Here is a 12,725-nt window from a genome sequence, read left to right on the forward strand (position 1 = left end):
AGTTGCATGTTCTTTCCGTGTTCTTCTCACTATACATAATGCAGCACATGCCTCGGATGCTGTTCGGTCGTCTGCAACGCTCTCCGAAATGTCAACGCTAATGAAATCCACTTCAGAATATTCCTTGAAATTTCTTCCGTGCAAAATAAGGCGATTCACCTTCTTTGTGGACTTTAAATAAATGTTCTACTAAGCTCGAAGCTTGTTGTTATTTATCCCAATTTCTTTTAGGTAAATAACGGCAAGAGACTTTTTAAACAACTACTTATTTATTTTTTTGGTTTGATTCTTTTTTAGGAAAAATGTTTAGAAAATATTCTTGCAAGTAATATATTGAAGCTGCAAACAGAGAGCTTTGTGTCAAAACTATAGTTTGTTTGTTTGTCTAAACCATACGTATCAAACTTTGCATTCGGACTCATACAGTTCCTCTAACTCAAGTGCAAAAGTGATTGAGTTTCACACCCCTGGTCTAAATCATCTCTTAAATAACCACAAGTGCACAAAAAACATTCTCCTGCATTACAAAATGAGTTAAAAAGCCAGTGTCGATGAATCACATTTTGGATTCTTGTAGCAGTACCTTTACTCACAGGCCATGTTTTTTATATTACTATCAAATATTAACTTTTATTTCAGACAACATTGAGTTGAAAACATATCTGTGCCAATAACATCTTTTCTCACTCGATAATGTGCCCAAATATAAACAAATAAATTATAATAATAGTCCAGAGAGAATCAGGAAAGAGACAAAGAACACGTTGGTGCATGCTTGACGTCTTTTAGTAAACGTTGTGCTATTGTTACTAAGGCCACACTCAACAGACGGTACACGAGAGTCACAAATGCACAAAAGTCGTCGACCTGCTGAGGACTATTCAGTGAGTCTTCAAGTAGTTGCGGGCCCAGATAGTTTGTAGCCAACATGACATCCTAGCTAGCGTTACACCGAAGACACTTTTGTTGTACCTTTTACAAGGTAGTTTTTTCTTTTTTTCACGAGGATGACAGGGCTTTCTACCTGGCTTTAAGTATTGCTCCAAGTTATCCCTGAACAGACGTACTTAGCTAGGAAGACACGAAGCAGCCATGATGTGTTCACAACTATGTTGAAGTCAGGTGACAGGAGTGAGATCGTCCTGCGTAACCGTGGTGACCAGTCATTAGAGAGTTCTTTTTAGAGCCTGAATTAATCGTGCATATAAATCCTGCTTTTGTTTATTTTTAACAACTAAATGCATATTTTCCAAGATGCATAGCTCATTGATGATCAAGTCCCTTTTAAAATAAAATCTTCAGAATCCACCATCCTTTAACTAAAACACATATCTCAGTAAAATGAATGTGCGTCTTCTTTAAGACATTACTTCTGTTCCCCCTGAATATAAAGATGTGAATTCCAGAATACGTTTACGCATGTAGTCCACCCACACCTCGGTGCAGCTGAAGTATTAACTTGCAATTCCAAGGGATGTATCGCTTGCTTCAGGGAAGATGGTGCAGGTGAGTTCAAACGGAGAAGGAATGTGAAGCAGACGGGAGGAAGAAAAGAGGGTTAATACTGTTGCCATAGGAGGGAACATAAAAGAAGATGAGAGCGATAAGATCACGCCATTAAATATAGAAGCGGCAATAATGACAAGATCGTTAAAATTATATAGAGTTGCTTCACAAGGGAGTCAGAGAGTGTTTTTTATAGGATTTAAAGGAGATAAGAGAGAATATAGAGCGTTTGTCTCGTTTTGTAAACACGTGCACATACCAGCTTTGACGATGGCGCATAGGAGATTTTATGGCATCGCAGTGACAACTTTCTTACACACGGGGGCGCCACAAACATTTAAACTTTGGGGGTATTGTCGCATTAAAATCCTCAGTATAAAATCAACTGCGTCACCTCTTATCTTGTGTGAAACTTTCTGGGAACAATTTCAGTTTTTATTCCCAAATGTTTCACAGGGGCTTTCCCTCTGCTTGGGTGAAAGCATTTTTAAAATGTGGTAAATTCTGGAATTTGTTTATTGGCATCAGCAATCACCTCGAAAAATGACCTATGACCTTGACTGTTGAGCTAGACCACCCAGATAAAAGGAACCTTGTAGCAACACTTTCAATTGCGCTTTGATAATTTACTGAAAAACGTTTACCTGCGCTGGAGGAGCCCGGCGAGGAAGCGTTGGCACCTCTGGTACGTCTCGCCAATAGCGCTTCCTGGTTTTCCGCCAGTGCTTGTTTGGCCAGATATCGTTCCCTCTTCATCTTCAGCTCCAGAGATTCTGGGACGTCCGGAACGATCCAGTCAATGGCTCGCACCACAAAGAAGACAACATGCTAAAAAATATAATATATATTCAATTACAGATATAAACTGACTGTAACAGACTTTATCTTAAATTATATACACATTAAACAGACAATATACCCTAAATTAAACATCAATAAACATATGTCATCTTATAAATGCATCACAACAAACATGGAGAAAAGGTAGAAGGCACATTTGCGATTTTATTCACCTCAAAAGCGATAATAAATCCAAGTCTGACGGCCAGAAGTTCCCAGTAGAAGAGTGTGAAGCTCCCATCATTGTCCCTAAATGCTTTGTATCTAAATTAAAACCACAGTTAGACAAATATGAAAGAGATAAAACACAAGATGAAATCCCACGTCACACCTGCACATCGGGTGCTCGGTGAAATTCGGCGGGGCATAAGCCAAAGAGAAGTTGACATATCCATGCAGATCCTTGTCAAACTTGATCTGGTAGAGCATCCTCGGCAAGAAATCCGAAGTAAAAGCGATCAAGAAAGCCTGCAACAGAGCAGAGAATCGGTTTATATTAATCACACTATTAATATGAGTGTGTCAAGCGTGCGATACTGGACTCACATTGGCGATGACAGACACGTGAGACAGTGCCTCTAAAATGTTGAACCAAACGCCAATATTCTGGGCACGTTCGGCCACGGGCCGACGGTACTCGCAGATGAACTTGTGGGCGTCGAGACGGATTTCCACCCAATTGTTGAGGAGGGCGAAGAGCGGGGCGAGCGGGAACGCAGCCACGAAGATTGTTATGAAGCCGAACTGGAGGACTGTAGCAAGAAAAAAAGCAATGGAATGCTCTAATGATGTCGATTAAAGTGACGCAACGATAACACTCACCCATTTCCAGATACTCCTCAAACAGACCCTCGTACTCTACAAGCTGGTAGTCCGCCTCCCATTGACAAGGCTGCTCGGATTTCTTTTCACCGAGAACCTTTGCAACACTTCTCTTCTGCTTCCAGGCCTTAATTTTTCTGTCAGAGTGAAGCACGTTTTTAATATCACTGGATGATTAGATTCAGGTGGATTATTATTACTCACGGGATAATGAACTCTTGGATGTTGTTAATAAGCTGCTTCCCCACCATGATGATGAAGAGCTGCTGGGCCAGTTCGATCAGACACCCTCCAGGACCACACTGGGTTACGACAAAACACACTCAAACATTGGTTCTGAACCGAACTGATGAATTAAACTCACGTCTTCATTTCTCATCCCGAACAAGGTGCCGTAGTTGGTGGGGTAACCGACAAACCTGCATGGAGAGAGGAGTTGAAAAGTGTTTTTTTGTGATCAAAAATGGAAAATAGGTCTCACCGTCCTTTGAAGAACGCCACATAGAAGGGCGAGGAGTAGAAATTAACGAACTGGAAGATGAACACTTTGAAGATGAAGGCGTTGTCGTACTGGGTTTGTGTGCGATGCATCTCTGGCAAAGGCAAAACGTTGGAAATATGACAAGTTTAAAAATAACCAGTCATTTTCTCACAGTTATTGCAGATGTAGTTTTCGTTCTTACCCCATTTGGTGAGTTGCTCAGCTAGTGACGTGTAGACTCGACCCAGCAACAGGATAAGACCCAGGTTGACTATGCTGCCCGCGATGTTGGCAATCGTGGTAGCCTAGGAAACGGTGCTATTTAGAGACAATAAATGAGTGATAATAATACTAATTAAAGATGAACCTCTGTTCGCAGGATTGGATTGCCGGTGTGGAACATCATCACACTGATGATCCCTCGGCAGATCACCACCGTCACCAGGAAAATCATCACCACACACAGCTGTGGAGAAACACGAATGATGGCATCGGTAAAACTATTTAATACAAATAAATATTGCCAACTAGTCCCAGATTCGTTTAGGTTTATGGTATTACCATCAATATAAAAACAAATATAATCCATGCGTTTGTGTCTTCTCGTTTAGAATATTGTAACAGGCTATTTTCATGACTAAACAAGAAGGAGCTGTCTCGCCTGCAGTTGATACAAAACTCTGCAGCTAGAATTGTGAGCTGCTCTAGTAGAAGAACTCACATTTCCCTGATTCTTAAAACTCTTCACTGGCTGCCAGTTTCTTTCAGGATCAATTTTAAAATTCTGGTTCTTACTTTCAGAACTATTCATGGTCAGGCTCCTCCTTACATCACTGATCTGATCCAGCCTTACAGTGTTTTATCCGACTTCTACTTTATGCTGCTTCTAGCAGAAAAAGGATAGTTAATTGCTCAACTCAAACTCTCTCACCATCATGATGATGACCATTGAGCCGGTAAGCATGCGAGCGATCCTGGTCCTCTTGGGAAAGTAAGGTTCTTTGACTCCAGTCACTGGGTTTGGTTCCATCATTGGAGCCGTTGCTGCAAACTCTGGACGTGGCCTCTCCTGAGACCATGAAAATGAAGTCCTGTTTTAATTCTTTTTATTACTTTTTTTTTTTTTAAATCACCTCTTCTTCATGGAAGTCCATGCAGTCCCAGTGATGTGCTAGTGTGGCCATCTTCCGCTTCCAGTACTCAAGGAACGTCACGGCCCAGAAGGACATAAACACGCTGAAGAGGACGGTGCCAGGATGGTCAAACAAGTACCCCAGCTGTGATCCAAACAAATATATATTTGTTAAAATTAAACAGTTTAGGGAGCAAATCTATTGTACCTTAGCCATGGTGCAGATTTCTGACATGTTCCAGGCTTCACATGTATTACAGAGCGGACACATTTGGTACGAGCCGTTGCTGTTGCAGATTTCCTCTCTGGTGTGGAAAAGAAAAATGTTATAAAAAAAAGTCGCGTCAATGCAGCATTTTCCCTCGTGATCCTGCGATTATGTTTGCACTTACGCTGGTGTGTTTGAACTCATCGACAGGACCCCAGACACGAAAACCACCGTCCCGACGATCGCAGCTGGCAGAAGCCAGGCGGTGTAGAAACCTGCACGGATCAAAAAGGACGTTTCATCAAACTGTCTGTGATGCATTTCAAGAAGAGCCGCGTGTGCAAACTGATTAACAGGAGTTTGAATATTGGATTTCCTCGTTGACAGAAGACAGATTTCTATTCTCTGGGGTGCTTACGCCGTGGACCTCTATTTTCCCCTCGTTTATCTTGCCCTACATTTGAAAAAGCAGCAGATAAACCTCTGAGATGAAGAACACTGCTCGGTTTACGCCACAGAAGGCTGAATTAACTGAGAAGGAATAAAGTAGAATTCTGATCCTGACTCTCGTTACCGTCTTATTTTGAGTGTCCATGAGATAATTCGCTGTGACAAGGAGGATATTTCCTAAACTATGAATGATTCTACGGAAGGGAAAACTGAACTGAGGTCTAAAAATGATAGTTCATTGTCTACCTACCCAACCAGGCGAAGTAGAAGGCAATCTTCTCGCCAAAGTACTCCCTGATGTGGTCCAGGGGTTGATACTTGTACCATTTGAGCCAGCGTGCCCAAAAGTGGTGCAGAACCTGCCTCTGGTTCAACTCGTCGCACCTGACGCCGTAGTTCGGCAACTGAAACTGACCCTAACACGAGGAAAGCTCAATCAGTAAAACAATATTCAGAAGAGAAAAACATCCGGACCTCGTGCAGAGGGAACGCAGCAGTGAACGCTCCTTCCTTTATCAGCCTGTCCATGCCCACTTCTGCTCGTTTCCTTTTGCCGTAAACGGTTTTAGAAAGAATCTCGTACACCTGCAAAGAAAAGTGTTTCGGAATATAAATGAAGTAAGTCCATATTGTTACTACCCTACAATGCGTTGTCTTTGGGTGTTGGTGAAGTAGGTCTCGTGGTCCCCAGAGCCGAGGAATCTGCGCAGAAATGGGGACAACTTGATATTATTTACGCCGGCGCTCTGTGAGGCTCGACTCACCTGTTTATCTTTGACTTGCGAAAGGCACATGTGTAATAATCCAGAGGCCTGTTCGGAACGCTCTCTGTCATTATGTTAGGTATGCATAGTTTACTCAGAATTCGAGCAGATGTGTTTAGGTCCAGATTCTGCTGAGCCTGAAGACAGAGGGAAACAAAACAAGCCTTTTTAATTATATAATAAAATAGATTCAATTATTGATCTAAAGTGGTGTTGATTTTCTTTTATTGGCAAAGACGCATATCAGACATAAACTGATCATATACATAGTAAATAAGTGATTATTTGTAAAGTGCCTTTCTCAGACCAGGGTCACAATGTGATTAAACAAAAACAATACACAGTTAAAATAAAGGAACATTCTTTAAAAGGCCAAGATAAAATCGAGGCAAACCCAGTAGCCCCAAGAAAATTAAGATAAAGCCTTCACAAATAAAAATGTCTCTTGACGCAGAGGGAGAGGAAGATCGTTCCAAAGCTTAGGAGCAACAGTCTGGAAGGATTTCTCTCCTCTGGTTCTGAAGCTTGCGTGTGAAACCATCAGTAGGTTCTGATCCACAGACCTCAGAGCCCGAGCTGGGGTGAAAGGCTGGATCAGATCACTGATGTAAGGAGGAGCCATGAATTGCTTTGAAAGTAATACAAATAATTTAAAAATTGATCCTGAAAGAAACTGGCAGCCAGTGAAGAGTTTAAGAAGGATCGGGGAAATGTGAGTTCTTCTACTAGAGCAGGTCAGAATTCTGGCTGCAGAGTTTTGTATTAACTGCAGGCGAGATGGCTCCTTCTTGTATAATAAATACTAAAGATCAGTTTGTATTTGTCACATCGTAAGTAGCTTCTTGTTTCAAGATATAAAAAAGGAATCGCATATTAACAACTATAAAGCCTTCTATAGATCTCTACCTGCAGTGGAGCTCTCAGGCAGAGTTCTTCTGCATAGTAGACCAGCACCTTCCATGGCGCGCTCAGTTTGAGAAAATGTATTGTTTTCTTCTCGTTTGCAGTTTCTTCCTGAAACAAAAGAAAATATTTCAATCTGTAAAGAAATGTCATTTTATATTCACGTCGTTACCTTCTCCATTAGAAGTCCAGACGACTGGAGATTCTGCACGAACTTCTCCCTCCACTGTTCCAGTTTTTCCTTCCGATGTTCAGACCTGCTTTTCTTCCCCGCCGGCGCTGCCTTCCCATCCTCAGTCTCCGGCTTTCCTTTACCTCGTCGTCTCCTCTGCGACCGAACCTCCCACACGAGCACAAAATCTAAACGAAAGTTAAAACTTACATTGTTGAAGAGACTTTTTTTGGGCTAAAACTTACCAATTTTAGTCCTTCCATCTCGGAAACACTTCTCCATCGCCGAAGCCGACTGGTTAAGCGTTTGCTGACGCTCGGCTTTGAATGACTCAGTGGAGTCTCCATCTGCATGCTCACTAGGAGATAAAAGCTGAAAGCATTCACGTAGTTATTGAATTAGAAACCACCAGAAGTGCAGCTGATGGCATACAGTCATGAAAACAATTGAACGTCACCATCATATCCCACAACAAATCTCTAGTGCGTTAAAATGTCTGCTCTACAGTTGGACCATAATGGGATTTTTTTTAACAAATGTGGAGAGTGGTTGAGATATGAGTTGCTATTAATCTGATGCTTACCAGAACATAAATGACAATGTCTTGTTTGTCAGGATTCCATTTTAAGGTGAAGGTACGTTGGAGATTTAACAAGAATAAAACGTTTAGGAAGGTACTCTGTTGTCGATACACCGTCCCATCATTTTTAAGTGGCTCTTTGATATTATCGAGTTATGATCTAGTTGATGTTCGCCCCACCCTCTATGTTCCCGTCCCATGAGCCTTTGCAGGTGTGAGGGGGAACATTCTCAACAGAGTGGGTTGATCACGACATTTTGAAGAACAACTACCCCACTTTTAAATATATACACACACATAATCACTCGATAAAGAAAACACAGGGTTAAGTTTTAACCTCAGAATTAAACATTTAAAGCAGATCTCACTGACCCAGGAGCAGATAAACCACTGATTTTATGGACTGACATTTAGACCTTCCTGGGGCCATCATTCATCCAGTATAGATTATTGGTATCCAGCCTTGACATTAAATGACAGGGAAGGACCACTAATTGTTGCCGTAAGCAAAACAAATGTTTCCAGGTTATTGGTTACTGAGATGATCCCCGAAAGAGAGCGTATTAAGATGGAAGATTATATTCCTACTCCTACTTGGAACCATTTTAGGATCGCTCTGCAGTTTCTAGAAGAAGATAAATGAAAAATGTTCTCACGAATCTTGACGGAGTGAAGCCACTCCTCTGTAGGCTTCCATAGCTGTCTGAAGTTTGGTCCGTGCCTCTGCTTTCCAGATCCAGCAGAACCTCCCTGTCCCCCTTCACCGGCTCCGTGCCTCTCCTCAGCATGATTCACCGAAACCAACCCAACACTCCCACAAGGCTGCCAAAATCAGAGTCTTTTAAGTTGAGTTATATTTAGAAATGGAGGCTGCAGGGAGAGGAAAGACGGACACTCCGGAGCAGCGACAACGAGGCTGATGGTAAAGTCTGCAGCAGGCTGTGGATCATCATCTTCATCTTCATCATCTTCATCCATGCATCTGTGGAGCCGTCCTCTTCAGCGGTCTGCCGCTGGATGGCTGTGGATTACCGTGATGGCTGGAGGGTCGCACGCACTTCACTGCATTCAAGCGGAATGAAAATGTGTTGGAGAAAAAAAAGCTGCACGGGCTCTGCTCCACATCATGAATAATTGAGTAGAAGCAGAGGGGGAGGAGGGAAAAAACAAGACATTTTACCACCAAAGTCATTGAGAGCAGGTGTGAGGAGGGGCTTGTTCTGTCTCCGTTCTCTCTATACTTTTAACATAATGAATGCATCTGGTTTTCATAATATTATCCCCTTTTTTCCTCTCTCTCTCTCTTTGTTAGCTGCTGCAGGACAAAATCCCTGACAAAATAAAACAAACTGCTACATTATGAATATTTTATATGTAAATATATGTAATTGAATGAATATCTGCGACATAGTTTTTTATGAACCTTTTTATATTACAACTTCTTCTGAGGGCTGATGAGTTGGTCAAAGTGCCAGCAACAACACACAAAAACATCTACCCTAAACCATTTTAATTTATAAAACATAATAATTATAAAACGAATTTCCTATTTATTAACTATTACAAATGCTGGTGGTTGGAGTGAGTTAATAACCGTATACTTACACGCACTTATTAGCATCTAGTTCAGCATAACTGCCTTGTGCACATGTACTGAATCTTTAAATGTGTGTTTTATTAATGATTTATTTTGTTCCCTGGTCTTAAGTTCTGGGTCAGTGCTTGCAGCTACGCTGGTTGGGATGATGTCGAAAAGAGGAAAGAAAAACCAGAGCGCCTCCTCAGCATATCTCTTTGTGATCCATCATCAACTTTCAACTTTATTCTGGGCCATCCAGCTCTAGCTATTCCCTGGGGAACCCTAAGGTATTCCCAGGCCAGACGAGAATTGGAAGGGGTGTCCCAATTCTCCGTTGGATGAAGGGGGAGGGGTAAGACGGAGGGCAGCCTTCGAAAAACAGGAGGTGTATGATGCATTTACCCAGAAACAATGCTGAATATTTGCGACCATGGTGAAGCATAAATGTGAGTATTTTAACAAAAACAATTGTCATTTGTTTGTAATTTTGCACAACAGGAGAAGATGCAAACGATAGCTTTGCTGCTAGTGACAACTCATTTACATTAAAAGCTTTATTTTTTTGTCGATAGTTCTTGATAATAAAATATTTGATAATTTATCCGACATTATATTATATTATATACAGAGTCACAGAGGAAACACTGGAGTTTCGCGTCATGGATTCTTGTGAGAAATGCAGAAGAAATTAAAATTAATATATCGTTGATGTAGTTTAAAGTGCACCAATAAATTAGTCATAAGTGGTAATAATATATTAGGGCACTAATATATATAAACGATAAGTGCATTGTGATTGTTGAAAGTTACGGTAACGGCGGAACTATTCTAAGGGAGTGTTTTTATTGACGCACACACACAAGAACGCTCACGAGTCATCGTTTGTTTCTGCTATTCTTTTTTTTATTTGTCTTCCTGATGGTGTGGATTTAAAGTGTATCATTGATCCTCTCGGTGCAGACAATGAGGTGAAGTGTTTTTATATTTTTAACTTTATTATCGCGTTTATCGCTCGTTTGTAAATGAATGATCGCTGCAGCAGCTGCGCTACTTGAAGCTACGAGCTGTATTATTGTTATTTTTATAAGAATGTTTGCACTTATATCATCTATGTTTTTTTTTAAATGCGGCTCAACAATGGCATTGTTTAACGCAAAAGTATAAGGTATGTTTTTTTAGGATTATTATTAAATATTAAATACAGAATAAACACCAACAACAATATTATTATTATTAAGGCTTAAATAATCTTGTATGTGTGTCTTTTTCCCTGTGTGTGTGTGTGTGTGTCTCTCTCTCTCTCTTTGTTGCTCTCCCCATGTGTGTGTCTCTTGACTGTTCTGAACAATAGATCATTCATATAAATGACACTATTGCTCCATTTTGTATATTGTGTCCATACATGTCTGAGTCATAATGTCCATGTGTCCCTGTCCTCTAGGATGTTGTTGAGCCCAGAGAACCTGCACTAAGCAAGCCAGGACAAGCACAACAACACAACCCTGCAGTTCATAGACCCCACGACCCAGTGCAACTTCTTCAGCAGCCCTAAAAGTTTTGGATGTCCTCGAGTAGGAGAAAGGAAAGGTGTCATGAGGAAAGTGAGGCAAAGGAATATTGATCTTAACCCTTTTCGAAACACTGGTTGATGAGATGTAAAAATGCTTTGCACATAGTTAACATTTTTACACATTCATGTATACAGTTGTGTATTGAAACCTGTGAGCCTTATTTATGTTCATGTTCACACAAATATACTGTATATGTTCATTTAAAAAATGAAAACTATTTTTGTTACAATATATGTGAGTTTGTGGGAAAGAACTCCTAGCTTGCATTGTGAAAGCATATCTCCATAAAGTTAGAAAACACATTGTACACTTGAGGTCAATAGAATATATATTTTTTATTTTCAGGACAATGTGAGACTCTTAAGAGGTCGTCAATCAATCATATTGGTTTTGTGGGAATAGACCAGACAAGTGAGGGACGGGGGGGGGGGGGGCGACGGGGGGGTTCACAGTTCAACATGCTAATCACATCATGTATCAAATGAGTTTCTCTTGTAAAATCAATAAAACATTAGCCTTTGATTCTTTAACGTGTCTGGTTTCAGTCAAGTAAAAAATCTTCAAACAAGAATAAGAATGTCACGTTAACTATTGGTTCTTTAGACTTTATGAGACCGTTTTTTTACTTGGCAACTGGTCAGGGCTGATTTAATTTAATGATGAGTTGTTTTTTTTTTACTAACAAAGATACTAAAGATGCACAGAAACTAGGCTATATTAAGGTTGAAAGAGAAGATTCACTTTGTAATTATTTATCTTTCTGGTTCAAAACATAGTCCAAACATTATTTCTGTTGTTGTTTAAAAGTGGGTTGTTTTCACTGAAATCTTTCAATTGACTTAATAGATAAAAATACTAATAAGAATCCACCAGCACATGAATGTACCAGAACTTTATTCTACTTTCACCAATATATATTTTAATAGATATGCAACTAAAGTCATGTCTTAAGTGTCTGTCCTTTTTTAATTTTTTCTTTTGGTAAAGTTTGTGAAACCGTAGTGAAGCTAAAAATGTTTTTTGGTGAGAAAATTTCCAACTTTTTGAAGTTAAATTATAAGAAATTAAGAGACTTTTAATACAATTGTGCATGTGAAACCTTAACACTCCATATAATATGAATACAAATATTAATCAGGAAAGCCTTGCATTTTATAATGTTTAACCAATTACATCAGATGTTGAATCAAAAGCCGATGAATTCAAACCAGCTTGTGTATAAAGTAGGGAAGAGATTGCAACATCATGATGTACAGAATCCATGTTGGCCAAAGCTTGTGTTTCTTTGGGTGAGTTGTGCAATTGAACCTTCGAAAAGATAATTTATATTTTTGGTTTTTATACCAGCAGCAGATGATTTTAAAAAAAAGAAGCTTAGCCAGGAGTGATCCTTTTGCCAAATAGAGAAAAAATGTCGTTGCTGAGATGTAATTCCTGATCCTGTTTACCCGGATGTATAATAAGTGTACTATGAATATGTGATTTTGCTAAATTATTGTATTGATGTTTAAAAAAGAGAAAAGTGCATCTGAAAGCTTTCGTGCACTCTGAGGAACATGTCTCGAGATGTGGATCGATTGTTTGCAAGTCCAAAAGTTTCCAGAGCTGCTGCTAGGTTCGTGGGTGGCGTTTTAATCGTCCACTATAGCTTCATAAGAGTGGAAGGTTTTTTGTATTTTCGTTTGTCTGTGTTAGTCACGGAATATCTTTGAACACC

General features: G+C 40.1%; 1 protein-coding gene across 1 annotated transcript; it reads right to left on the bottom strand.

Annotated features, from left to right (window-relative positions):
- Positions 1-184: 184 nt before the first annotated feature.
- Positions 185-8,915, bottom strand: ano11 (anoctamin 11). Its single transcript, XM_087781152.1, has 23 exons — positions 8,515-8,915; positions 7,524-7,650; positions 7,279-7,466; positions 7,110-7,217; positions 6,204-6,340; positions 6,084-6,141; positions 5,914-6,024; positions 5,690-5,855; positions 5,174-5,264; positions 4,990-5,086; positions 4,783-4,926; positions 4,581-4,718; positions 4,017-4,115; positions 3,852-3,954; positions 3,650-3,761; positions 3,533-3,587; positions 3,373-3,470; positions 3,169-3,305; positions 2,893-3,098; positions 2,678-2,814; positions 2,520-2,610; positions 2,151-2,334; positions 185-1,486 (listed from the first exon to the last, which is right to left on the bottom strand). The coding sequence occupies exons 1-23, from the start codon at positions 8,644-8,646 to the stop codon at positions 1,455-1,457; spliced, it is 2,751 nt and encodes a 916-aa protein (XP_087637278.1). The 5' UTR covers positions 8,647-8,915; the 3' UTR covers positions 185-1,454.
- Between the last annotated feature and the right edge of the window lie 3,810 nt (positions 8,916-12,725).

The sequence above is a fragment of the Callionymus lyra genome, chromosome 19 (assembly GCF_982586985.1).
Source record: "Callionymus lyra chromosome 19, fCalLyr1.hap1.1, whole genome shotgun sequence".
In the NCBI taxonomy this organism is placed as follows: Eukaryota; Metazoa; Chordata; class Actinopteri; order Syngnathiformes; family Callionymidae; genus Callionymus; species Callionymus lyra.

What these genes read in the sequence shown, in the direction of transcription:
- ano11 (XM_087781152.1), bottom strand. Translation starts at nt 8,646, where the DNA reads ATGCTGAGGAGAGGCACGGAGCCGGTGAAGGGGGACAGGGAGGTTCTG. An exon ending in CTGCGTTCCCTCTGCACGAG is followed by an intron (nt 5,856 to 5,913) that starts GTCCGGATGTTT and finishes TCCTCGTGTTAG; the next exon opens with GGTCAGTTTCAGTTGCCGAA. An exon ending in CAATGGTCATCATCATGATG is followed by an intron (nt 4,116 to 4,580) that starts GTGAGAGAGTTT and finishes GTTTCTCCACAG; the next exon opens with CTGTGTGTGGTGATGATTTT.